The following is a 27,805-nucleotide window of genomic DNA, read 5'->3' as shown; positions in this document are numbered from 1 at the left end:
AATCATGATTAGAACAGCCGTTAAAGGAGCCATGCTAACATGGTTGTGTTTTGTTTTGTAAATCTCTGCTGTGTCCATATATGGGGGACATCTGAAACCTGGGTACGTCCAAATCATTATTTCTATACTTTTTCAATGCAACTATATTGTCATAGTAAACACATTTGTTATCAAAATCAATGTGCTGCTTGGAATAGAAAAAAAAAAAACCAGTTGTTGCTCCTTAGGAAGACAAGTGTGTTTGATGCACGCAATATAAACAGAAAAAAATCTGCAACTCCATTTCTCTGTATGATTTTAGTAAAGAAGATGCTTTCCAAATTTTTCTTTAGAGTAAATGACTATTATTTTCCTATAAGTATTGCAGATGAGTTATGTACTTTATATATACCTGGTCCCTGCAGTAGCTTATCTCTCCGAGGGTAGGTCACTAGATGTTGTTTACATCTATTTTAGTGCCAAGGAATGTGTTACACATGAGAGAATTGCCTATTGTACCTGCCTGTAAAGGGCATTCCGTAAGTCAGCAGGTCAGTAGTAAATACGCAAGCCATACTTAAAAGTTTAAAGATGAATAGGATTAATAAGGTGTGAGATATAACGATTCAAACCAACTTTAACTGCTTTTATTTCTTTAGATATTACACTGCCATTACAGAATAGAATCACTCGGTATCCAAAGCTACTTTGGGTGTTTAACTTAAGTTAAAGTGGTGATATACCAAGTTAGATATTTTGTAGTGTTGTGTTATATTCGTGGAGTCGATGATAGATATAAAAGAGGCAGTCCCAACCCTGAGAACCTAAGTGAATATATTTAGCAGGGATTGTGTAGTATTTATAGAATAGAATTAAGAGTGACTACAATATTTGGAGCAATTTATTTCATTCTGCAGTATGAATGATGAGGATAATGAAGATCGGGGAAAATGTGGTTAGATAAAAAAAAAAATTGCTGCTTGCATGTTGTTGTTAGTCATGTTTATGGGCTCTGTAGACCCAATTTCCTGCAACAGTTTGCCAATGGCAATGATAATGTTAACATACATTTCAAATGATGTCCAAATCTAAGTAGAATTTGGCTGCTTGTGGGGTCAGGTGTGTTTCTTTAGGTTTTGTTGATTTTTCATGAATTTTTCATAGACTTGTTCATAATCATTCACTCCGCATTTTTCTTGATGTTCACAACTCTTACCACTGTCACTGGATTAAACCTCTCCCTGGAGCTGGGGCGTATGCATTGAGTAAATTTTTCTTTGTTCACCACATGTATGATTTGGCAGCTTTTTTAAGATTACCATGTGATGATGAAATCAGTCCTAAAAGGATCACTAGAAGACAATGTGAGGAGATTAAAGTTAATCAGCTCTTGTAATGGATGTGAGGTAGTTTCATACACTAATGCTGTTACACTGTAAGGAGATTTATGAAAAAGTTTGAAAGGGTTGTTTCACTAGCAGATTTTGGGATTTTGTTCATAGAATATTTGAGTGCCAGAGTTAGAACTGTAAAATAATTATTTAAATTTTTTGAGTGTAAAAGCCTAAGCCCCTGCCTTCAGGGCATATGGTACTGTATCGTGATAGGGATAACCTTACAATAACAAAGCTGTGATATGAGAGGATTTGTTTCTCTGAAGCTTTTCTAGTATCACTGTATAATATTACACCTTTAGCATAAAACTACTGTCTGCAGTGAAACTCCCTAATGATGATTAACATGTCTGAGAAAATCATTTTGTTTCTTGATTCTGCCTCCCACCTGCTTGTGGTTAAGCTATGAGTGAAAAGTCACTGTTGATGAGGTTTTATCATTATTAACTAATAAAGGCCTACAGTCTCAGTCTGGAACTTCTTGCTTCAACGGAGTCACTCATTTCTTCGTATCTGAAGGTAATGCAACCTTAAAGCTGGAGGAGCTTGATAGAAGTGGCCCTGGAGTCATGCATAGCAAGATGTTAATGATGAAGATGGTAATAAAGTGAATTGGAATGATGTGGTGTACTGGGGTTGACGTGCTGTCTGTGGACTGTAATAGTAATCAGCTTCAGATGAATACAAATGGTAATTATGACTGATGTACCAGTGTACCATAACATCAGTTTAAGACTACAGAAATCCAGAGTGATAGATATATGGAAAATACTTACTGTAAGAGATATAGAGTATCAGCCCCTTACCTTGCAAGTGTAGTCTCCTTCTTTTTGCTTTCCTGTTCATTGGGCACCCCTCAAACTACCACATATTAATGTCTTGTTACATAGTTGATTTCAGTTACCTTTAGTACATATACTGTGTCCATGAACTGAGTGTCCCACAATGATTTGTTGAAATATTTTTTTCCTCAGGCACTATGGAGAATGGTAACTTACTACGATTTCGTCTTTACAAGGTTCTTCATGGTCCAGTGCAGCAAGCATTTGTGTATGTGTATCATCAGACTTATACCCAAGACACTGATGTCTATACCTTTGCAATTAAAAATGGTTTTACTGGGTTCTTTAGTGAGACTGAGCTAGCTGCCCTTCAACTTGAGAAACGGCTTACCTACCACCATTTACCATTGCTGTTTAAGATCCTCAAGACTTGCTGCAGCCCATCACTGGCTAATCCTACTAGCCCTATATGGAAAAAGTCAGTGTACACAGAAATGGATCTGAAGTTGACTGAGGCAAAAGTGGAAAACCTTCTTGTAACATTTATAAAGATATATGAAGAGATATGCAGAATCAGCACACCATTGTCCCAAGAAGATTTTGATGCAAAAATATCAGATATCATTCTTTGGTTAGAATGTCTGATTGAACGAGCAGGAGAGTTTGATATTACTGGTAGATGGAGAGAAGATCTTGAAAGAATAATGAATCTTTTTAATGAAATTTGTACAGGGGAACAGAAAGAGAGCTCATCAGCTGAGATTGCAGGTAAAGTATGCTTGAATACTTTTATAAAGTTCTTCAGACAGTTTAGTTTGATTACACACTTAAGTTCTTTTGTAACATTTCAGAACCATAATTTTACCAAATACAAATACTTCTTAATGACACTACATTTGTTTAGAATACAAAATATGAGGGAATATCTAAATTCAGTTTGACTCTTCATTTTTGATGTTTGCCCAAATATTTTTTCTCTTTTAATCTTTGGTATAGTCACATATTCATTCTTTCATCTTTTACTCTTGTATAAAGAATACTTTTAGATACATATTTTGTCTGTTATTCATAAAAGTTCTTTCTCTGTTAAGGTGTAGAAATCTGCCATATCAGTAGGATGGGAGGCATGGGATCGAGAATCTGATTTATAGTGGGTCTCCATAATGGAAACAAGAATAAATGTAAACTGTAAGACATTGTTGACTTCTTGGACCTAGGTTTATGAAGAAAAAATTTTGATTTTTATTTGCTGGTGCTAATGAATTTTTCTTTTCAGTATTATTGTGAACATTTCTTAAAGTTTTGTAACTTTATAATACATTTGAAAGTTCTTGAACTCTGCATTCAAGTTAGTGGCTTTAGTTTATAACCATAGAACTGATTAAGTAGAAAGTTGCAATAACTGTATATAATTGCTTTTAATGTAATGGATAAGTCTCCTGATACATATTAATAATACTAATTAGATTGGTATATGTGTGTTTTATACGTTTGGAGGTGTTAGAATATCTTAACTTTAGAAGGTCTTCAGACGTAACAGATTCACTGACTTGAAAATTTAGACTAATGTCATAGAATTGATTGAGTGTTTTGGTTGATAGTCTATGGATGTTTTACTTGCCAGGCAGACTTTTTTGCATTTAACTGAAAAGTACGTTTTTTGTTAGTTTTCATAACAGTAAGATGATCATTTGCTGTTCGGCTTGTGTCAAGACTACAGCATGCATCGCCACCTGTATGAGTAATACTTCTGATGTGAGTAACAGCTTCCTGTATAAAGCTTAGGTAAGATAGAGTGTTTTATGCATCTGAATGTCAGCATTTTTATGTGCTTATTCATTAGACCCTTCATAACTTTAGCTTACAGTCTCCATGTTGATAATATCTAATAAAGTCTTTAGTAAGCATGTGCTGTAATGAAGTTCATATGATCAGAATTTGTAGAATAATGAATGTAGATTAAGTAACGTAAAGTTTGAACGGTACAAAAAGTCAGTGATATGAAGTTAGAAAATATTGACCTGGTATGGTATTATGGTATAGTACTGCACTGGTGTTAGCTGCTAACATGTCTGTTTTCAAGAAACCTCACCTTACTCCTGCTACCAAATAGGCAACAAATGGCTAAGCATAGGTTTATTAATATAGGAATTTCTTCTTTCCCTGATAGAAGCACGGACAACAGTTTGTGTTTATTGCAGTAGACTACATTTTGTATCGTACTGAAAGGTAAAAGTAATTTCTTAAGGGCATAGGTACAACATAGGAAATCTTCACATAAGAATTTCTGAAAATTCAGAGATCCAGAAAATTTAGTCTGGAAATATCTATTCATTATTTTCTTTATTTTTATCAGCCCTAAAGTTACATTGTGCATGTACTTATTATAAGAAAAATGACACTAGAGAATTGTACCTTTGTTTTCATGTGATTGCATAACCAAAATTACCTGATGCACAGCAACTTAGATTTTTCATTAAATTTGAACAAGTAAAAAAAAAAAAAAGGAGCATTGTTTGGGTCTCAGTCACTTCAAATGTTTGATGTTTTACCTATAGGGGGAAAATACCTATTAGGGCAACTAGTTTATTGCCAAAGGATCCAAAGATTGTCAAGAAAATTTTGAAAATGTTTTGAGTTGAGAAACTGAAGATTTAAGAAGCATGAGCAAGTAAGGTTTTTGAAATACTTTGTTTAGAAAGTTAAAAAGTTTTCAAAATGATGCTCATGAAACAAGAAATAAAGCTGCTAGAACAGTTTAGTGTGTTTAAATGGGGAGTGATAATTTCTTTAAGGTAAAAGTTTGTGCAACAAAGAGAAGGATAGAAGTTTAAAGGAGTGGTAGTACATGTACCACTGATTTTCTGGCACTCTTGGTTCCAAATCCTTGCCGGATTAATAATTTTGCCCGACCAATTGTGGTCACATAATAATAATTCATCAACACGCCTCTAACCCACTAATTATACATCTCCCATGTCTCTAAAGTATACCATAGACTACTCAAAATTTAAATTAAACAAATATTTAGTGTTTGAGCACCCTAAGATGGTAAGTCTGTCCTTAGATTGTTTGAATCCTGTGGGGTCTTCTTCGTCTTCTCTTGTTAGTGTTTTCCTAGGTGTGCATCACCAGAATCATGCAGTTTTGTCTGCATTATACACTCATGGAAATTCCATGATGGTTCTTGAATCTTTGAAGCCATCCTTCACTATAGTCACGCTCGTTGTAATTTAAGTTCTTTATGGAACAACTTAGTCTGGTATCATGCTGCCTGACAAGTCCACTCCATCACTCTGATGCTGTCAAAACCATTCCATCATCACTCGAACGTGCTCAGTACTCTTACCATCTTTCATAGTTTTCTAATTGTCATTTGCTTCTCGGAATTGCTGTCTACATAGAATTTCAATATTTCGTCCCTTCTTCATTTCAGTATTTCTTGCTTCTGTATATCATAAACAGGTGATGTCACACAGCTTACACACTGAAACACCATGGTCCATTTTTTCAACAGTTCTACTTTATCTTGGATCAATATGGACTGGTGTTTATGTTTGACACCACGACTGACGCTCTCATATATCTTAGAAACCATAGCTGGGTTAAATTTAAGCAAAATAAGCTAAGAATCTCACAGGATTGTGGTATCACCACCAACAAGGGCAGTGTAAAGAATGTAAATAAGTGCGCCCCTGCACACAACGCCATCTGTGGCCGTCCAGTAAACTAGTCTGGTGGCCACGATAATTTCAAGCTCCCTCACGTAATTTTGTCTGGACAAAAGGAGATGCTGGAAATTTGGTGGTGTACCTGTATTGTCACTTAAGGCTCTCCTTTCTTTGTTCACATATCTGTCAGTTTAATCACTGGAGATATGTATTAATTCTATTTTTTATACTTATGTCATCAGTCTGTATCTCTCTCTTCTTTCAAACATGGCCACTATCTATGATATGAATGAGGGAAGGTAAGGAACAGATGAATGAGCTTAGAAGAGAAAACCCTTGGTTGGCTTCTCTTCTGTTGCTTCTTTTGAAAAGTACTATGATATAGGAGTGGGGGAGTCCGGGAGTCCAAGGGGTACTGATAGAAGCTTGCAAAATACTAAATAGATTCAACAACGTAGGATACAAAAATTTCCGCACGTTAGACAGTGATTCTATGACCAAAAATAAGGCCAAAGATTTTTCACTTACAGATTGGCTGAACTTTGGATGAAACTGCATAATGATGTAGTAAATGCAAAGACTATTAATAGCTTCAAATCAAAGCGATACAAATATTTCATTGATATATGTTGTCAGTAAATAATCCGCTTTATCAGTTATCTTTACTTTCTTTTTCTTTCATGCTCATATGCTGTGTGGCACATTAGTAAGGTTGTATCAGGAATTAATGACAGGACCATAGAGGAAATATCAAGTTAATCATTTATCATATAAGTCTCTCTTTCTTTTTCAGAATCCAGCCCCAATTAGCTATTTTTAAAGTGGTAGGAACTTTTGCCATCCATAGTTTCCCCCAAAAAAATTTCACAGCAGTATTTTTTCCTGTATTGCTTGTTTTTATCATCTTTTAACTGCTGACTTTTGAACTGGAGGGAAAGGTGGGCTGGGAGAGGCCTTCTGTATTATTTTGTTTTCTGAATTATCATTCCTACAGAGTCAAAACCTGTGACATGTACACAAGATATTTACAGAAATATCTTTGTGACACTTTAAGGTTTCACTGTGGTTGGTGTATGGGCAGTAACTACCACATTTGTAAAGCTATGTCTTAAATAAGGCTACATGAAAATTTCATAGTAAAGGCAAAAAATATAAGATCTTACCAGGAGAAACATTAATTTGGGGCTACACTCTGCAAATGGCATGCTGTGACATCTTCAGAAAAACATACTTCCTCGTGGATTCTTGAGCCTACTACAGGTTCCTTCAAATTTTAGGAATGCTTCTGCTAGAAGCATCCCTTAGTCCAACACACCCCATTCTCCCCTACATTGTTTCTTGATTATTCACTTTACACATCAGCTGAGACTAATTCCTCCTTTCATGTTTCATCTCGCACAAAACACCTCCTCAGGATATGACCATTCATCATTTCCTTTGGATCCTCACCTTGAGCACCACTGTCCTTCAGGAGTACATTCACTGCATTCATGAACTGCTTCTTGTCATTATTTCAGCTGTACCATTCTAACAAGCTTTCATTCATACCTTTATTGTAACAATCTTCACCCTGCATATCTTTCTTATATCTTCATTTTTACTTGTTTATTCTCTTTGTGTGCTGTGTAGATAATCCATCTCTTCTACTCTGATGTTTCATACATCTGTATTGTGGAAAGCAAATTTGTCAAATTCATGCATAAGAATTACATGAACAGATTGATAAGGGTGTCAGGGGTTCACATAAAGGAATAATGGTGTGAGTATGAAGTAAATCTCACTGTGGAGCAAAACGAATTTAATAGGCATTTAATGTATGGCACCCAGGTGTAGAATTACTTTATAATGCTATGTTTTATTACATTTTAAGAGAAGATGATGTTAATATATCATAGTTCAGTCCTGTCTCTTGACTATCTTGGCTCAGTAACTCATTAAGGTTAAAGAGGTTCATTTTTAGTTTCCTTTTATGAGTAAATTAAAATCCTTAGGGACAGGTGACAGTGTTAGGGAAAATTTCCCAACAGTTGATTATTGTACAATACTACATATTAGATTTCCTTTAGAGGATGTCAAAGTGGAACTTCAGATGCGATATGAGCTGTATCATAGACCAGAGCTGGATCCAGTTCTGCTGTGGCTGTCAAATGCTCAGGACATAAGCAAGAAGAGGACTCGTAAATGTACCATGTGAGAGCATCTCATCATTTGTTTCAGGAAAATATAATGTAGAATTAAGGTTTGATTGATTATAAATACCCAGGACCCCTTTTACAGGGCTATTGGTGCTTCAAGTCTGCATTACAATTAGTAGTAGGGAAAGGAGGGATGCCTTTAGAGTGAAAAGTTCTTTGATGAAATTGTATTCCTTTCCATCCATTGCCAGTGGGACAATGTAGAGAGAGTCTGTTAGGTAATGCTACTGAGGATTTATGAATATGATTATGTTTTTAACCCCAGGACCACTTTCATTAGGGTTCCTGGTATTACCCCAGAACCCCTTTTCCAGGGACTCCTGCAGTTACAAGGCTGCACTGCATTCAGTAGCAGAGACAAGACAGACTCCTTTGAAATGAGAAATTTTTGCAAGATTTTCATCATCTGATGGTGATACAATCCTGCCAAAGGTAACTTTTCACTTGTGACATAACCTCATGCAGGTGGAATATGGTATGTAAGTATTATTACTAGACTTGACTGATTGAGGTTAAGCTATGACTGAAAAGTTACCTTTGACGAATCTGTATCAGTGTCAGTTGACGAAACATGCATGATTTTGATTAATTAGGATTTTTGTTAGCACAAAATTTAGTTACAACTTTTAGAGTTTTGATAGGCATTTTCACAGTGAGCTGTGCTTTGATTTGTCTCTGTAATATTGACTTTTTTTTTCAGGTTAATATTTAAGTGTTAGAGATTATGTGAAATGTCAAGAAAGCTGAATATAAAATTCTTTGAATCTGATTAAGTGAAGTTCTCCTTCTAGTAGCCATATATTGTCCTTCTTTCTGTAACCTTTTGAATTTGAGTTTATTCAGTCATGGAATAACTTGTTAGTAGGAAAATTAGACTTGTTTTAAGTGAGCTGCAAGTCATCATATATTCAATGATGCAGTGCACAGTGCCCATGGGATTATATGAATTTTTCAGGAGCAGCATTATTACTAAAGAGATATCTCATTGAAAGTAGATTATTTTTTTGTCACCTCAACAGCTTAAATCCGGGCAAGAATATAGGTGTTCAGACATTGGTGACTAAATTGAAGATCAATGGTGAAAGAGTTTGTCTCATCAAAGGAGAACCAGGAAGTGGGAGATCAAGTTTAGCAACACTTCTGGCATTATCTTGGGCTCAGAAGGACGAATGCATCAGGGATATTGGTTATTATCAGGCTGCCATTGTTGTTTCTGGAGTTGCAGTCAGGAAAGCCCAAGAAGATTTTGTTCGCGTGATTCTTCCACTTTGTAGTCTAACTCATGGCAGTGATAAGATCTATACATGGCTAAAGGAAGCCTATGTCTTGCTGGTTATTGATGATGCTGAGGAAATGAATAAAGATCAAATGGAAGAGGTGAAGACTTTGATTAAAGTCTCACAAAACATATCTGCAGTAATCTTAGCGATTCCCTCACTTTATGATATTTTACAAAAAGACTGGGCAGACATTCTCTCTTTGAAGTTACAGTTGAATGGTTATGACCGTGAAGAGATCATTGTTCTAGCTGAAGATATTTTATGCGGAAAGTCAAAAACAGCTGACCCAAAATGTTTAAAAAAGTTTTTGACCAAAAACATGTGCAGATTAGCACATGTACTGAAGTACCCTCACACCCTCTTACAGATGTGTGAAGCTTTTATTGAGAAGCCAGATATATATGAAGAGGTAACCACAGTTACTGATATTCTCTGGATCCTCACCACGTGGAAAATCAGTAGAGCACTAGCTAATGGTCCTCAGGAGAATAATTACCAAAGTAAACTCTTTCATTGGCTTTTGATTGCTGGACAGAAAGCTTTGGAAGCTTTTAGGGAAAACAAAAGATTAGAAGGACAGTATATAATGGATTTGGAAACTGATACATCAAGATTGTTTCCTGGTACCACTTGTAAGAATTTGATGTCATGTGTGTTTAAGCAGAGATATTATCATGGTGCTAACAGGAAGGGTTTCAGTTCTACTCATAATATGCAACAGGAGTTTCTTGCTGCTTGGTACATAAACCATGAAATCCTTAAAGGTGAAAGGTTACTTATTTTAACTGGAGAATTACAGTGTACTTACCAACTGGCACTTTTTATGGGAGGTCTTGTTCCAAAAATGAAGCGAGGCTCTATAGGGCTGTCAGAGTTGGATGAACGCAGACTAATTAGTGCTTTAGTTAACCATAGTGAGGATAGTAGTGAGAATCTAAATTTTAACATGGATCTTGTCACTGAGGTGAAGGCCTCACCACGTTTAGTAGAATATATTGTAGAGGTCTCGGAGTACCCAGATGAGTGGAATGTTAATGCTGCAGACATCCAGCTCATACCCATAGAGACTCTGCTGTTGAATGTTGCACCCACCAGAATATTTCTAAATGTTGAAGAATTAAAGCCATATTCAGAACTAAGTAAGGTACTCACTTTCTTGTGCCGGGTGGATATATATGTATGGCTTGATAGCATCTCTCAATTTAAATATGGCAGTAGCAGTAATATGGATCGTATTATCAAAGCATTTTTTCGTGACCCTGTTATGACTAAAGTTGACTTAGTGGCAGGCTGTATTTCCAATAAAATGCTACATGATCTTGTTTCTGAGCCTGCTTTTAATCATTTAGTATATATGAAGTTACGTGTGATGGACTTAAAGTGCTTGTCGACTCTTCTTATCATAAACAAGTACTTACATAATCTGCTTTGGTTGGAAGTAAAAATAGATTTTTTGATTTTGGAAGAAGACATAAATGGAATACCATGTAGCTCAGTACCTCTTATGGATGTTCATATGCAAGGTATAAAAGATTCATCTGTTGCCAAACTTGCTGTCCTCCTTGGTAGTATGCACACTTGTTATGCAGGTATCCATTTAGAAAACACTTCTCTTACTCCAGAAGGTTTGTTTGTACTCTTGAAGCAATTGCAAAAGAAAGACATACGGTTATACTCACATCCTGAATCAAGAGATAAGTTCAGAAGGTGGTATTATCCTCAACTGGCTTCATGTGATGAATCCATTAAGCTAACAGATGAGCAGGCTCAGGAGTTATTAGGTTTTGATGATCGTATATATTACAGTAATCACTTTGTTGGCTCTTGCTGCTATGCTGTGGCTATTGATGCTTGGAACTTAATGTCCTATCTGGAGGAGCAGGAAGATATCATACAGTTCACATACAAGACAGAAAACTTATCTTTTATCAAGAGACTCAATGGATCTGTTGACATTGAAGCTCACCAGGAAAATAATGAATAAAAGAACTGTTGTGAAATAGATTTAATTGTTTGAGGATCAGGTTTATTGTGAATACTTTTTTCTTATGCAATTTTCTGTTTTCTCCCTCTTAGACTGTGTTGTACAGTGATGTAAAAATAATTTACAGGATCAAAGGTTAAATTCTGTCTTTTTTGAAACCAATACATACATCATAATTATAAGATGTGAGCATACTAGCTTTAACAGTCATTGATGATATTGTGTGATGTTCATGTTGAAGATAGTAGGGAAAGAAATTGGAATTTAAAGTTGCAAATGACTTTTTTGAGTCCAGATCAATTGAACTAAGAATACACTCGTTATTTTGCAATGTAAACATAGGTATGCCATGCTGATGATGATGACAGTAGATGGTACCAATTGATGTTAGTTGTAGATTCCTGGATAGTTGTTTCAACACAGAACCCAGAGGAGGGCTAGGATGATAGTTATACCTTTAGCTTGATTTCTGTAGACCATAAGTCATAAAGCACAAAACCCAATTTTGAATCCTGACACTTAGCTGGGATAGAAGTGCTATTGACAAAGTGGACGCAGTGATGTACAGGCCTTGAAGCCTTTAAGTTAGAGGAATAGTGGAACATGGTAGAGTTTTTGCTCAAGGTTAGTTCATTGGTATCCAGTGTGATCATGGACATTATGGCTTCTAGTAATACTAGGGACTTCCAGCTCTGGACCTATTGCGATATTATATATGACAACAGTGTTTAATGCTGTTGGGTTAATGTGCGTATTTTAATGTTGCCAGTGGATAAAACCAATATACAGACATCTTTTAAGTTAATATTCAGAAATATTGTTTTTAATCTGCAAACTAACTTGAAAACCAAATGAGATACATACCTTACCAAGAGCTGCAGGATCACATGTTTGTACAAGTCTTTTACTTGAGATTGAAGCACCCCAGGTATCTTTAAATGATCAGTTACTCATCAAAAAGGAGAAAGGGTTTATTTTTCAGTGTTGTTTTGGTCGCACAATTTTTTTCTCATAGTGGGAAAAGAAACTCTGCTCCTCCATTGATTTAAGCATTTTATTTAGGCTGGATTTACATGAAAATGCCAGTTGCCTTGAGTGTTGAGTTGCAAAATACTACTAGATGATGAAGGATATTTAATGCTAAGCAGAATTTACATCGCAAAAATATCAGTTGAATCATTTAAATGCTTATGAAAAAGAACTGAAGGCAGTGAGGCAAAAACTTAAACTCATAAACACTAGCAGAAAGTTGACTTTGTTTGGTTGTGAAAGACTAACTTTTTAAACAAGACTTGTCACTGTGATTAATTTCATTCAATAAGGTACATGTAATAATGTCTAGAGCACTTTTATGTTTTGTCATCCTTCCATAGAGAAAGACATCAATCATCTGGTTCCATTAGTTCTTGCTGATCTCCTTCCACACATCTTATGAATGTGCATGGACAATCTGTATTTGGCTATATCTGTGCTGAACATGCTTATTACCGTAGTAAGATAGACTTACTTGTTATGAAGTCAGAAAGCTACGAAAAATGTTGTTCAGTTGCCTTGTAACCTTCTGGGTGAATCTGTCAGGTTCCAAGAAGCTGTTTGATGTTAGAAGTTATCTCATGTGTTACATTGGCTGCTATTGCTACACAGACATATTTGAGTGAGTACTGGTCTGATGTCCATTCCAAGTTGGCTGTAGAATTAGGTATTGCTAATTCTTCACCTCAGTTTGTGGTACATTTGAAGATTGTAAGTTTCTAAAATGTTTTTGATTATTTTACACCATGCACAGCTGAGTAAAGGTTGATAAATGGGCAATGCTTTTAATTTCTTTTTTTTAGAAAATGCATTTTGTCATAGTATAAAGTCACTAAACACAGTGTATCATCTGCATGAGGTAGTGCTTTTAAGTCTTGAATTTGTTCATTGACATATCTGGAAGTTTCTCTGTGCTGTCCATTAATGATTTGTTAATATGTTGGACCTTGTAGATTGAATAATGATGGCTAATTCCTTGTTGATGGTTTTTAGGAGTACAGGAAACTCAGTTGCATTGTAGTTAAATTTTCCCATTTTCCACAAACTTGGACAAACAGCCTGAGCTTACTGGCAGGCTCAGAAAAGAAAAGCAAATGTGAATGGTAATAGCTGATTATGTTCAAGTTATGTTCATTTGATACTGTAATGAAAGAGCTATATTCACAGTACCTTGAATTACTATTTAGGTAATCAATTTGAATTGAAAATATGTTTTTTTGTAATATGAAATGAAAGTGTGTATTACCTTTTTTGGATTATTGTGTTTTTGTTACGTTGGTACAATAGCTTTGTCTTCATCTCACTTGTCAACATGATGCATCCCAGTGTTAAAATTGTAGCAAAATATTTGTGATGAATTGTCATCAAATGCATTCATTATTATCTGAATTGTTAACTCATGATGTTTTTCATTGTGTAATATAGAAAAATCTTTCATAAAGCACATTTGCACATGAATTACTTCTACTTCTGTTTTAATGTTTTGCTGAATAGGGTTGAATATTCATAATAATCTTTAAAAATTTATTTATGCTTTTCACAGGCTGTTTTGTATCAGAATTAATGCAAGTGACTGTTGAGCAGAACTTCAGCAGGATCCTAGATATGTACATTTTTGTAGAATGATTCAATATATTGCCCACTATTACTGTCCATGCTGATGAATAAAGTGCTGAAGACAATTCTCAGTAGCTTACATCACTGACATTTTGAAGTCAAAATTGAAACATAAATAGAAGTGGATCATTTGAATAATAGTCAAATTTTGCATCTTGGGATTTAATATGAGGGTAGATAAATGAATGAGACCATTTAGTGTACAGCAGTTGGAAAGAATAAATCTCATATTCATTCTAGGGCTCTGAATATAAATGGATTAATTGCCAAGGACTAAGTGGCTGCATAATTGAATGATGTAGGCTTTGGACACACATGGGAGACCCATCATACAAGCAATAACTTTTTCCTTTATCTCAGTGACTGATATTTTTATGACATATTTTTCTCCTTTACTGCTTAGTCATCTGTTCTAGATGCTGCCTCGCTCAGGCAGGGACGTGTATGAACAAAATGTATTGTGTTTTTCAATCAGTGGTCTAACATACACTTGCATCGTAAACTAGCCTTCCATTGGTATTTATGTGTCTTTTTTTTTATTATTTGTCCTGTCTTTCCTCTGTTTGCTTCTTTTTTGTTAAGCATAAGTGCTGGATGTATTCCACTTCTTCACTTTTCTTGTTACTTAGTTCAGAGGTGATAAATGCTATACCTGACAGCCAAACTGCTATGTAGGAGTTGTCAGAAAATGTTTTAAACACTGTTATCTCGTCATAAAGATGGCCGTCAACCACTAACTCTGGGAAGATTCTTTTCATATCAACTCACACCCTTCCCCCATTTGATGGTAGCTCATTTACCAGAATTTTGCTGTAGCGTAACCAATAGATTAGGGAACTGGTTCATTTACCCAAATTTTGCTAAAAAGTTACATAAAGTATGTAATTGGTTCATATACTAGAGAGCTAAGCCTCTCTATAATAGAATTTTGAATATTGAACTCATCTGTATTTTTTGTCTATCAAAATAAGTAAATTAAAAATATTCAGACCTTATTTAATTAATATTAAATGATAATAATAGTAATAATAAAAGTGGTCTTTAAGTCTCCAAGCTATGGGATAGATTATACTGAACTGTATTATCAGTACAGCCACATCACACACTTTCTCAACCCATGCCCAATTTGTTAAAGTGAAACTTGGATTTTTGCACTTTTATAAAGGGGTTTCTGACTTTTCATTCAACACAACAAGTTGTTATATCAAGTGAGACCAGTATCTCCATTTCCATACACAAAATACTGCCATTGCAGTCATTTCTGATTGTCTGAATTATCTCTAGCTCCAATAAGTGCTGTCACTACATCTGTCCATGCAATTCAGCAAAAGGAAGTTTATAAATATAAAATCTTTTCTATGTCTCTACTTGAATTTATGCTATTACATTGTGAATGTGGAAGACCACATTGATGATATACCAATACAGTAATAACAGTGAATTTAGGCTAGTGGAAAACATGAATGTAGTATTGCTGTCTCCATCCTGAAGTGTGTGGTGTCATAGGGGTCATTTAGCATTGTTTGGCAGGTAAATGTCAAGCTTGGATGCCTCAAGAGAAAGGTTATTTTCCCTTGTTGTTATAAGGGACTTGTAAACTACATTATGCATGTTCATTCATACGTAGATACAGATGAAAGACAGACAAAAGTCACACACATGCACAGAAAGGTCAAGAGATGGGGCCCTATGAATGTAGAACCCCCTCCCCATACTGTACAAATATTCACACATTGATATACTAAAAGGCAGGTTCATACATACAGAGTAAGGGGTGACCTGATCACTTAATGAAGCTCCAAGACCTTGCAGAGAATTTCCACAGGAGGGCAATGAAGGTGGTGTATTACAAGATTTAAGAGAGTTGAGTTACATGGAAAAGCTAGAGGCCTCAAATTTGTCAAGTTAGGAAGAGAGGAGAGGAAGGGGTGACTTGAACAAACCTTTTAAGATGTTAAAGTAGCTTGGCAATGTAGGTAGTGAATGGTTCTTTGAAATTTGCAAGGATGGAACAATCAGAGGCTATATCATGAAATTAAGGAGGAAACATTAAAAAAGAAGTGCTTGTTGGGTTATTTTGGTGTGTATGTGTTTTGTCAGTGTTATATTTGTTAGGTCTGGGGAGATCTCTAAATAAAGGCAAGGGTGACCTTTTTATTTTTGGGGGGTTGTTGGTTGTTTATGGAATAATTCTGGTGTGAGAGGTCTAGTGCTGTTGCATAGACTTCAGTGCCAGACATGATTTTTCTCTTGCACACTCACTATTTCCTATACGAGTGAGGCAGTGGCAAGGACAGATGACTGAGCCCAAAATGAAAAGATAATATTTATATATAATTTGATTACAAAAGGTCAGTTAATCACCACTTTAATTACATTATATTTTATTTCTGACAAGTCTTAGGAGATTTTTGCACCGAAAAATATAAAACTTTAAAAGCAAGTATAAGGTGAACTTTGTAATGGAAACAAAGAAAAAAAAATTGGTGTAAAGAATGACATTTATGTATAAAATCATTACATTCAGTACATTTATACAAAAGTTACAAAAATAGCTGGATGGTCCCCATGAAATGCAGTTTGGCTGGTATTTCCAAATGTATCACTGAATTTTTTCTTATACACGTGACATAAGCTTCTTAGTTGCCTCAGGTTTTAAGTTTGCATCCTCAGTTACAGGACCTAATCACCAAAAATTTCCTTTATACTTTTTCATGGTAAGCCCTAATATAATATATGGTACTACATTTCTAAGTATCAACTAGGTATGACAAAAATTATCAGCAAATACAGAGCATTATGAAAACTGCTAGCAAAGATTGTCAAATGGGTAACCCTAATGGCACTGGCTTAGTAACTGCAGTTCTTTAACTTTACATCTATCTATAAAACCTCCAAGATATTAGTAATTATTTCTACCGTCCAATATGTATCCGGTACTGTAGTGGAATTACAGGTGGACAGTTCATGCACAAGTATGGTAATGGAAATACAGATGGACAATTCATGCACAATCTTGTGACATCATAGATGTCCCACATCATCAGTTGATAAGAAGTATGTTTATGCATACATTTCTGCTGTACCTTATCCTTCCACTGTATGATGGTATGCTCTTGTTTGAACTCTGACTCACCTTTTCAAAAGCAATATCAGTCTTTTCCAGTATCCATTTTTTGTTTTCTTCTTTCTTCTCTCTCCTCTCCTTTATGGACCACCTGTTATCAAACATAATGCATTTGTAGACTACATACATATCTCTGTCAAGGGGCATTTCAAAACATTTTTACAAAATATACCAGGCATAATTCTATGAATATACAAGGCTTTCCTTAATTCTTTTACTAAACCTGAATTAACCTTATTTTTGAATACATATTTTGTGAACTAATTCTTATGATAAAGAATCAGCGACACATGTTAACATATGCTGAATTATTCTGCTCACTTGTTTGGCTCCTGCTAACTGTGGGATTGTACTAATTAAGTTCTTCCATTAGGGGAAATATTAAATGTAATTTTTTTTATGAGCAAGTCAACTAGGTCAAACAAGAACAGCAAAAGGTTGTGAGTAAACATATTAAATGGGAATCTTTTTTGGGATACTCTGGGTTTTGATAATGTAGGATATGGAAACTAATTATAACCCAGAAATGAATTAAAGTAAATAAATAAATGAAAAACTCTCAGAGGGTAGATAAGGCCAGAGCAGACTTACTTATCTTAAAAGTCTGTTACTTCTTGCATGGTAGTGTTTTCATGATCAGCTAAGGCCTTCCAACTACTGTATCGTCATTACTATGCTCACACATCACAGTCTATGCACTTTACTACAAAGTTATCTATTAATAATGCCATGAAAAGTGACACAACCTGCATTTCTAATTTTTTCATAATCCTTCATCCATTATCTTTTGTTTATAAGATATAATTGAACTAGATATGAATTTTGGGATTAGATGATATATGTTATTTCTGTACATCTATATGTTTTTGATTTATGATTCTTAATGTGTATTAATGCTGTGTTGCTGTGATATCTCTACTTATACATTAATTCACCTCAGGGATCTTGGGTTTACATGTTGATCCAAGATTGTCAGAAACATGGGCACAACCCATCCAGAAAATAAAAATGGACCTGTATGCTCAAAATGTGACTCATGCTGAATGCATTGAACACTTATTTCTCAGTTGTCCTGTAATCACCTCACAAAGAGAGACACACAACAACACAATATTTCTTTACCTGAATCTGCCCTGGAGATGTGCCTAGGTTCTTGATCACTGCAGGAGCTCCATAAAAGGGCATCCTGGGGTGGAAAGGTAAGGTAAAGGTATTCCTTACCTATCTGTGCCAAGAAACCCCCCCCCCCTTTTTTGGGGGGGGCTCCTACAGCACTCGGGAAGCCAACTGCATCCATTGGGCAGGATGATCACAGGTTGAGAAGTGAGATGTGTGTTGTCCTTGTGGGGCGAGTGTAAGATAAGTGAGGAATAGAAGTTCTGTGAAATTGGAAGTGACGGTTCTTGTAATTTGTCGAATCAGTGTTCATGATGTTCAAATGATGGTTAATGCAGAGTGCATGCGAAATGATGCAAGTTGTGCTTGTCTGGGGAATGAAGTTTCAGGTGGATGTATGTCCAGCAGAGTTCAAGATAGTATGTGTTTGTGTGTTTGGGAGGGGGGGGGTTCAGTACTAGTCATCATTTCTCAGTGTAGAAGTTGCATCTTGGGCTTGTTATATGATGAGCCAAGTGTTTGTAATGATGAAATGTATGGTCTCCAGAATATAAATGATACAAGTGTGCCTCGTTCATGTCTGGAGAGTAGTTCCAGATGGGTATATATCCTAGAGGGTGGTGCTAAACCCCATAACTCCTGACTTAGGTTTCCTTTCCAACCCTGTGATTTCTTCATGTTTTTCCAAAAAAGTTTGATAATCTTATAACAATGAAAGAGTTACTGTAAAACTATCTGGTCCTCTACCTTCACTCTGATAATTTGTATGAGTTTTGTAGATGTTTCAGCAAACGAAAAAAAAATGGAGTACGGCTTGAGTGTTGAGTAGCCACTGTGCTTCTTTAGCAAACACTGAAAAAGTTGAGTAATAATTATTTTTGTTTTATGTAGTATAATTACTTTTATCATAATCGGTGATTCATTTATAATTTTTCATGACAGCAAAATTTCTGTGTTTCTAAAATGATCAGCTGCATCAGTGAAATATGGTTAAGTCATGTGAATACTTGCAATATTGCCTCTACTTTTGTTAGAAACACCTTCTCCTAATGTTGGTCAGCTTGCAATGCTCAAAATATTTCTCTTCAATCTGAAGACAGCATCAGCATCAAGAAATTTACGATTATCTACTTGGTCGTCTAAATCTAGCTAAGAGCTACTCAATATCCTTTCAGGAAAACTCATGAGAATGTGGTGTTAATGGAATGGCTGGAGGATGATTGACATTAGGAAGCAATTATTGTACACTACCACTCGGCAACCAGAGGCTTTGAAATATGAGGCACAAAACGTTTCTGTCAAGAGTTGTCCAGCTCACTTAAATATCCATTTAGAGTTACGGTGTTAAGATTGGTTTAGGAGGGTAGTCATTTAGTGCTTGTCGGGTACATTTTGTCATTGTTGTGTGTGTGTGTTAGGGGTAAGGAGGATCTTTAAATATACACTGTTTAAGTCTGAGGCTTGGGTAAACTTTTTCTACTAGGGGGTTAGTGGTATGTTATGGAGTGATTTTGACAAGATACCAGTGTTAAGAACAATGAGGCAAGATTGCTCTGAGAGTATCTTTTTGTTGTTGTGCAGGTATTAAATATTTGTGATTGCTAGGCAGCTGGTGACTGTTGTTAAGTGCTTTGTTTTGTGTGGTTTGCAGCTGGTGATTGTTGGAAGTGCTTAACTTTGTGTGGTTTGCAGCTTTCATTATAATTGGTTTTGATATGTTGAATCACCTGGCAGGTGAGGCATAGCGTATGGTTTAGTGAAGTAATTGTTTGTAGAGATTTTTTTTTTTTTTTTGTCCAAATCTAGTATCAATAGGTGTTCTAAGGGCATTTAGTTTGTGTGTGTCATTGTGTTAATGTTTGTGGTGTACATACAGAGTGGAAGCAGCAGCTGTTGACCATTTAGTTAGATACGACAAAATGGCAACCAAAGATTTTTTTAGCGAGTGTGGTGTGTAAGGTTCTGGAAAAGATTAGTATTAAGCAATTGGCTGACTTTCTACAAAGGCGAAATTACCTATACAAGAGACAGCTGGGTTTGGGAGAAAGCTTGTGGAACAGACCTCATAGAGTTCTCAGAGTTATATGAAAAAGTGAGTTCAGTCTTGTAAAGGTAGGAGTCATGGGTTGTTAAGTTGTTTCTGGATGGCTTTTCTGTAGGTTACTCATGTTTCCTGTTTAGGGGTGAGGTTGGTTTGTGGCTCCACTTGCATGAGGTTACTTACAATGTAAGTAAAAAGTCACCTTTGGCATGGCTTTATCATTGGGAGTAGTTTTGTCAGAGAATTTCTCACTCCAAAGAGTCCAAAAGGATCCATATTTCCCTGCAGCTGAGAGAAAGTAAGGGGGAGTTGCAAAGGGTTTAGAGATTAAAGAAGCAAGACCATGGGGGCAGTAGTTGGAAAGATAAGAATGGTCTTCTTTAGTATGGATGGACTGCACCTAGGCATGCTTCTAAAATAAGGTAAAGTTTGGGGTTTTAAACATAAAATAGACAAGCAAGATTGGAGCTAGCTCAGCAACACACTCCCATAGGACTTTAGGTATGCCATCTGTGCCATGTACCTTGCCCATTTGAAGTTGGGAAAATACTTAACCTTTTTTCATGGAAAGATAGGAGAGGGCATGACTAGATGCAGAATCATATAAAGTAGAATGAGAATGAAGTACTGACAAGAGTGGCTTTTATCAGTCAGAGAATTGGCAATATATTTATCAGGTATGAAGAGGAGGAAAAGTTGCATAATTTAAGTTTTGGTTGAAACTTTGGTAAAGGAAGCAAGGACCGAAAAGGTTTGTCAGTACTTGTCAAATTAGCACACTTCCCTTTTATAAAGGTGAGCTTGACTTTACAAAGGCCTGGTAGAAGAGGGATACAAGACCACCCCAGCCAGGACAAACTTTGACATACAGGGAGCACAGTGAAGGAGTGCCTATTCCAAGGAAAGTCGGAGCAGTAGCACAGGGACGACCAGTGACGTGTTCCAAAGTGCCAGTGGTGGCATTTTACTAGGAGATTGGGGCAAGATATATCCAAGTGGAAGCAATACATGTGTCTAAGACTAAAGGACCTCAAGAAGACAGAAATAATGCAATAGTGAAAAAATTTAAAAGTGATTGTGATAGTTGAGAACTCATACTGGGTATTTAATTATTTTTCAAGATCATAAATGAGGTTAAAAGAAGGGATCTCGATTCTATCAGGATCATCCTGATCAGAGATTAATGAATCCTTGTGGGCACCGAAATCCCTTGCATAAAATTACAGAGCATGAATGTAGAACAATGCTTTGAGGGAAGAGATCAAATAGTCAGAGGAATATACATGAAACTTTAAAGCAAAGTTATGGAGAATAGAAAAATTTTGAGTTACGTTTTCAAGGTTGAGATATAACATCCATGAGGTGAAAACAAGGTGTTTTTGTACTACAGCAAGGACAAACACTGCCCTTAGAGAAGCAATGGAACTATGTATTCAAGTACACGAATACTTGGTGGCAATTGAGCCCGAGATATTGTGTACACATGCATTTAGTACCATTTTGGTCGATAAGGCCTTGTGCCATAAACCTTCGGGAACTAAATCAGCTTTAAAACTTTGTATGCAGTACCTGTGATACAAGTCTGGTTCTTATTCATCTGTCCAGTCTTGAGATACAGTAGTATGATTACAAGATTGGGGTGCAGAGATAGGGACAAACAACCATAACCCTCTGCTTTGCGGTTGCGGGCATATAGATAACCCTTCATTTTGTAGATGAAGCATACATATCCTTAATAAAATCCTAATATTCTATAATGTATGTTTAAAGTGTATTTGAAATTTTTTAGAAGTGATAAAAGCATAGAATATCTGAGGATATGTTCAACTAGCTGAACTATGCATCATAAATCTAAGAAGAAATCCATTAGAAGTATTCTGACTGCAAGTAGCAGAAGAGGATGAAATTTGGAACAAAGGATAGTACAATTTATTTCTCCATCATCCTCTGGGCAGGGGCAAGAGACCTTTTCATGGGTATGGTATGTTTTTTTTCTCAAGTGGCACAGAATTGTTGATCCCAATTCTGCCAATGCCACATGCCCAGGCTCTTAGGGTCATAAAAACTTTAGTGGCAAAACACCAGCACTTGGATGCTGGTAAAAGAAAACCACTTTCTTGAGAATATGCCATCTGCAACTGGCAAAAATACAAAGAACTGACAAATGCTAAACCAGAGCCCATACAACTGACCTTTTCTCAACCATGTATGGCTATGCTCCATAGCAAAGCTGTTCCTTTTTCCTATGAGGAGGAGTTCTAATAAAATCTTCACTTGGTCATTGTTTGGCAATCCTATTTTGCACTTCTATCGCCTGGAAGGCTGCTCTGCACTTATCGGCAGTTACGCATGACTTTGCACTCTTCCCATTTGACACACCTCGGTTCCCTTTATCACAGAAATTCTAAGTGACCGTTACAAATATCAATTACAGTTTACTTAACGATTCTTTATTGGTATTTGTCAACTTGGAGGTTAGGTCAAATAAAACAATTCTAATTTTAAGTTTTGTTTTTCAGTAGAGTACCTTGGGGTAACATAAAATGTTAAAAATTATTCCCATTTTATTCAGTATTTCTCTGTATAAGTTTCTACAAAACAGGCCTCATACTGTATAACAAAGACTGACAGTTTTGAGAAGACGCCGTACGAACTGTGTGTGCTGCTGTGATAACTATGAGAGATGATGATGACATGGTGACAATGATGATGGCAGCCTTGTGTCATTGTGACATAGGGAAGCCCCAAGAAAATAAGATGTGATAATCAAAACAAAATCATGGCCATTCAGACCATATTTTAGATATAAGAAACCATACTACTGAGCCTTCAATCAAAACATTTTTATTTCACTAAGGTATGAAATAAATTCCAGTGACAAAAATATCACAGCTAAACAAGTCTATGACATGTGAGCTTTATGAGAATCCTGTTATTCAATCATTTTCTTATGTACACATTACTAAACAAAAATATATAAAGTATGTCTCTAAAACATCAAATACCAGCTGGGGCTTCACTTTCACTATGATGTTTATAATATTCTCTCGAAAAGTAGTAGTGGTTCCACAATGGCATTTACTATTACTGTATATTGTTGCTCAAATATCTCCAAGAATTGTAATAAAAGAAATGTATAGAAACAAAACAGATAAATTCTGGTATATTGGCAGCTATTGCACTTTGGACTATGATTTCACTAACTAATCCAAACAAATCTGTGTTTGACATAGGTGACTAAACAAGCCATTTTTATAAATCTTTAAACATCTAAAAATTGCCTTAGAATTTTTGAAAAATACTAGGTTTAAACATCCATACCATCTGCAGGACTCTGTTCCCAGTTCAGGAACACCTGATCTTTTACACATGTGCATACCCATCACTGACTAGTTATAAGTATGGACACGGGGAAAAAAATAATGAGAGAGATCTATACAGTTTTGTGAATAAAAACTTTGGCCAAACAACCATAAGTCTGTAGTTCTGGGTACAAACTCTTACATCTTAAGTTTTGCAAGTGTTATACAAACTGACCAACATACCATATCAAAGAAACTGAAGGGAGTCACAGAGTTTTTTTCTTTCAATATGAAAACCCTAAAATCATAACCAATATTAGGAACTTCGATTAACAAGTCACCTTGACTTTGGAAAAATAAGCAAGAGCAAGTTTAACCTACAATACAGTGGGCCGAACTATAAAATATATTTTGCAGCACTATTCCTGAGTACAATACCTAGAATATCCAGGACCTAAGTAATGAGAATCTTGGTAATCTGATATATCTCAATGTGTTTATTTCTAGGTGTAAGAAAACAAACCAAGAAATGAGCATACGTTTAATATCTGATGCCTCTAATAAAATTCTATTGAACTAGGTCCTGTATAAACAAGATACTGGTATGCTGACAAGTGAAAATTAAGTTGCAGTTGGTTCTGTATGGAAAAGGAGAGGATGAGAGAAAAAGTAGTGGCCCCTACATGCCTTCATGAAGTATCATAAAGATGGTCTTTTAAATGTATATGTTTTTAAGATGACAAAGATGAACTATGAAGTATGAAATCATTAATGAGATGGCTGATGACAACGTTCTGTGACAATTGTAAATGCATTACTGTGTTACCATCTAATGCTGTTGCCATCATGTCCGCCCAGCTTGCTCCCCCTGTGTGCGTCCTCAGCACCGAGTACACATTGATGGACTCTTCTTACAAGACAACAGGTACTGCAAAGTTGTGAAACCCAATAATGAGATTTATTTAGCTGCTGGTCATGTGTGCCAGGATGAAGGGTAGAGGAGCATGCTTGGGAGTATCACAGGCCCAGGCACAGTTCTTTTCTAGTGAGGCCTTGGTGTGCCTCCAGGTATTGCGCTCAACCCTCTGTAGGCCCTCACCAGTACTTGGCAATGGAATCCTTGCTAGGGGTCGCACCATGCATGTACACGTCCGGCAAACTCACACAGGGGCTCTCGTGCTCACAGCAATGGGATTTCAAATGCACAGGGCAGTGTGAGAGTAAGAGCAGTCCTCAAGTCTGTGCAATCATACTGCCACTGCAGTCTGGCCTCACTACCATGTTTAGGCCCTCAGCACACACACTAGTACTAACACTGTCATAACAATTTTACACTATATAAAAATATTCCATTAAAATGTCCATTATTTCTTGGTCACGGTGGCACGGGTCCAGTGGGGCCCACAGCTGCTGCTGGCTCACATATACAGAAGGATTTGTACACATGGGTGTGAGGCATTGTGCGGGCTATGTACACGAGGTGGGTGGGTGGGCAGCGGGTGCAGCTTTAATGGGCCGGTGGCAGTGCTGGGCTGCTGGCAGTCATTGCCTCAGAGTACACTGTCATGGGTGGGCAACATGGAGAAGGCAGGAAGGAGGCTGGCTCCACAAGGTGCCTGCCTGTGCCTAAGATGCAACCCGGGGTGTGATGACGCCGGGCAGTTGCCTCTGGCGCTACCTGATCCTGCCCACTGCACCACGGCCAAACCCATAATTTATTGACTGCTGATTCAGCCGCTTGTACACCCTCAATCGCTGCTTAATCGTGGTCTCTTTGCAGACGGAATATTACCATCCTCCTCCTCTTCCTCCTCTTCTTGATCTTCTTCACCACCTTCCTCCTCCTCCTCTTCATCTTCTTCCTCATCAGAATTTTCGTCGTATGCCACAAGACTGACCTGCAAAATGGTACTTAACATAGAAAACTACTTATATACACAAAAAACTACTTGCAACAAGTTATGGAAACTTAACAATCTTCACTGAAATACTCCACAAGACTAACCAGTAATACTTCCAGCACAGCAAACTATTTACAACAAATCTAATCATTCTAACAAAGTTCTAAGTTATCAATCAACACGTTTCAACTTTCATTATGTGAACACTGTATATATACATGGGCCATGTCTCAAAATACATTATTTTTATTTAACAGACTACATTTGATAAAAAAGAAAATATGATAATTTAGACCAATGTCAGAAAAACTCATTAAAATGTTAAGTTTTATCAAAAAGATGATTATGTGAAAAATGTCATGCTACCAAGATGAATAAGTACTGTGTAGACTGAAGTACTACAATGTATTCTCCAAATGTTCCCCATTCCTCCTATTTTCTTCAACCCTACTTTCATTTTCATATGAAGACTCGCTACCTACCAATGCTGATGAAAACTTCCATTCTTTGTCATCTTTCACAAATCACCCATATATGCCTTACTGCATAGTCTCTGACACCTGGACACTGATACGAACATAAAAGAAAGCCTATAATCAAATGTATTAACAAAACTTATTTTCTAAAACTGTATACATAAATACTCAATCATTAATCAGCTTGGAAGTGTGAGTAGGTACATCCTCAACAAAAGTAGTGTGGTGAATTTTGAGGACTGTCAGTGAAGAACTGAATGCTGAAACGGTTTTGGGAGCTTAGTAAAAATGAATGAAGGTAGTGATGAGTGAGTTAATATTTATGAGCAAGGTGCGAGAAAGGAAACAAGTCATCTAAGGATGAGAAGGTTGAACAGTTTTAATATAGGTATGTATGGTGCTAATGCTGCTGAATAGTGGGATACTGTTTATATGATAAACTGTTGCATTGTATATAAATCCCCCAACAAAAATGAGGAAATTTTCTCCAAATCTGAAGTACTGTACTACAAAAAATATTTCAAGCTATGGATCCAACAACAAAGCCAAAGAATTTTGCATATTGGTTCAGCTGAGAAAAAAGTTAAGTAGTAACCTTCCTTAGATCCAATGGATCATCTTTAAATGCCTTACTGGATGGCTTACACAAACTCTTCTTTGCATGTTTCCAAACAAACCTCAAGGGTACACCCCTTTTGACAGATACCCTTACACCATCTTTCCAACTCACTCTGGGCTCTCCTTTTCTCTTCTTCCTTCCAATTTGCTCATAAACAAAAATTTGATCATTCTTCTCATATCTGTTCTTGTCATGTGCTCAACCCATCCCATAAAATAATTTTTTGTTTTAATTATCAATCATGCTTTTTCTAATCCGTACCTCGATATGAAGTGTGTGCCTCAGCATTCTTGCTATTCATACGCTACAGCACCATATTAAGATATTCATCTTCAAATTTTGTATTTTGTAACAGTATTTTCATCACAAGCTCTCTAAAACCTATACAACCCTATGTCTTTGTGTCTAATATCACTTCTCAAGATGCCAACAACCTAAAGTACTTTCACCACAATGCTTAATATTTTAGGACCATTTCATTCAAATTCATTAAGAACAATATCTAAATATTGCAAAGACTTTCAAAAGACATTCCAAAGCCTTTGTGTAGTTCTGTCATTTCTCATCTCTTACAGAATGTTTATCATCCATTAATAAAGATATTACCCAAAAGATCAGTACACTTTTCTCTATACTGGTGTGGGAGGATGGTTAGTGTTGGGACCCTGAATGGCAGCATTCCATTTTCATGTACGAATATGATTTTGTTTCTTTTTCTTGGCGATTTTACAGTCCATACACCTAAACAATTTACAAAATTTACATTTTCTTTCACTAAGCATTTTTCACATCCCATGCATATAAGCTACGTATTTCTTACATATTTTCCATATCTTTTATATTCTACATGCAATGTTTACATATTTACAAACCAAATTACACTTATAACATTATTTACTAAGATAAATGAAAAAATAACCTTATTTTCATTCAAAAAATATAAGCAAAAACAAGAATTCATTTTCTTTTACTAAAAAAATTCCTGCATTTGTTGCTACATAAATCTGCCTTCTTGCAATATATAAATGTTTCAAGGGTGACTGCTGAGCGTTACTTTTTCAAGCTGCATTGTTAGGCTGCAAGTGACATCTATGGATGAGTTACAAAATCATATATCAGCCAGGAATTCAAGAAACAAAGTGATGATCATGTCATACAGTATGATCCTCACAACAGACCAAACCAAAAATTTTCAGTATTCTACGGCTATTACCCCAATGAAAGGAGAAAGAAAAAATTCCCTACACACACATGAAAATAGTACACTAAATGTTAGGCCTTTATAAATG

At 36.1% G+C, this 27,805-nt stretch overlaps 2 protein-coding genes across 6 annotated transcripts in view; one reads left to right on the top strand and one right to left on the bottom strand.

Moving 5' to 3' along the window:
* Positions 1–407: 407 nt before the first annotated feature.
* Positions 408–13,997, top strand: LOC139765541 (uncharacterized). 2 transcript variants are annotated; one of them, XM_071693066.1, is made up of 5 exons: positions 408–530; positions 1,893–2,063; positions 2,348–2,923; positions 7,893–8,016; positions 9,041–13,997. In XM_071693066.1, exons 2-5 carry the CDS (start codon positions 1,991–1,993, stop codon positions 11,283–11,285), a joined length of 3,018 nt encoding a protein of 1,005 aa, XP_071549167.1. In that variant the 5' UTR covers positions 408–530; positions 1,893–1,990; the 3' UTR covers positions 11,286–13,997. The 2 variants fall into 2 exon arrangements, with proteins under 2 accessions (XP_071549167.1, XP_071549168.1); XM_071693067.1 differs by lacking the exon at positions 1,893–2,063 and having other exon boundaries at positions 410–530.
* A 2,426-nt stretch (positions 13,998–16,423) lies between these two features.
* Positions 16,424–27,805, bottom strand: part of flfl (serine/threonine-protein phosphatase 4 regulatory subunit 3 flfl) — a 45,915-nt gene continuing 34,533 nt past the window's right edge. For 3 of the 4 annotated variants that reach the window (XM_071693070.1, XM_071693068.1, XM_071693071.1), the window contains one exon: positions 22,770–25,418. In XM_071693070.1, the coding sequence (XP_071549171.1) occupies positions 25,269–25,418 (150 nt within the window). In that variant the 3' untranslated portion in view covers positions 22,770–25,268. Of the gene's footprint in view, positions 17,153–22,769; positions 25,419–27,805 lie in introns of those variants that run through there. The other variant, XM_071693072.1, reaches the window with a different exon arrangement.

Source organism: Panulirus ornatus, chromosome 55, assembly GCF_036320965.1.
Source record: "Panulirus ornatus isolate Po-2019 chromosome 55, ASM3632096v1, whole genome shotgun sequence".
Taxonomy (NCBI): Eukaryota; Metazoa; Arthropoda; class Malacostraca; order Decapoda; family Palinuridae; genus Panulirus; species Panulirus ornatus.
Note: the sequence above shows the minus strand (reverse complement) of the source record. Positions and strands in the feature narration are given on the sequence as shown.

Coding starts and splice junctions, on each gene's coding strand:
- LOC139765541 (XM_071693066.1), top strand. CDS start 1,991: ATGATGTGGTGTACTGGGGTTGACGTGCTGTCTGTGGACTGTAATAGT. Junction 2,924..7,892: donor CTCATCAGCTGAGATTGCAG/GTAAAGTATGCT, acceptor GATTTCCTTTAG/AGGATGTCAAAGTGGAACTT. Junction 8,017..9,040: donor AGGACTCGTAAATGTACCAT/GTGAGAGCATCT, acceptor TCACCTCAACAG/CTTAAATCCGGGCAAGAATA.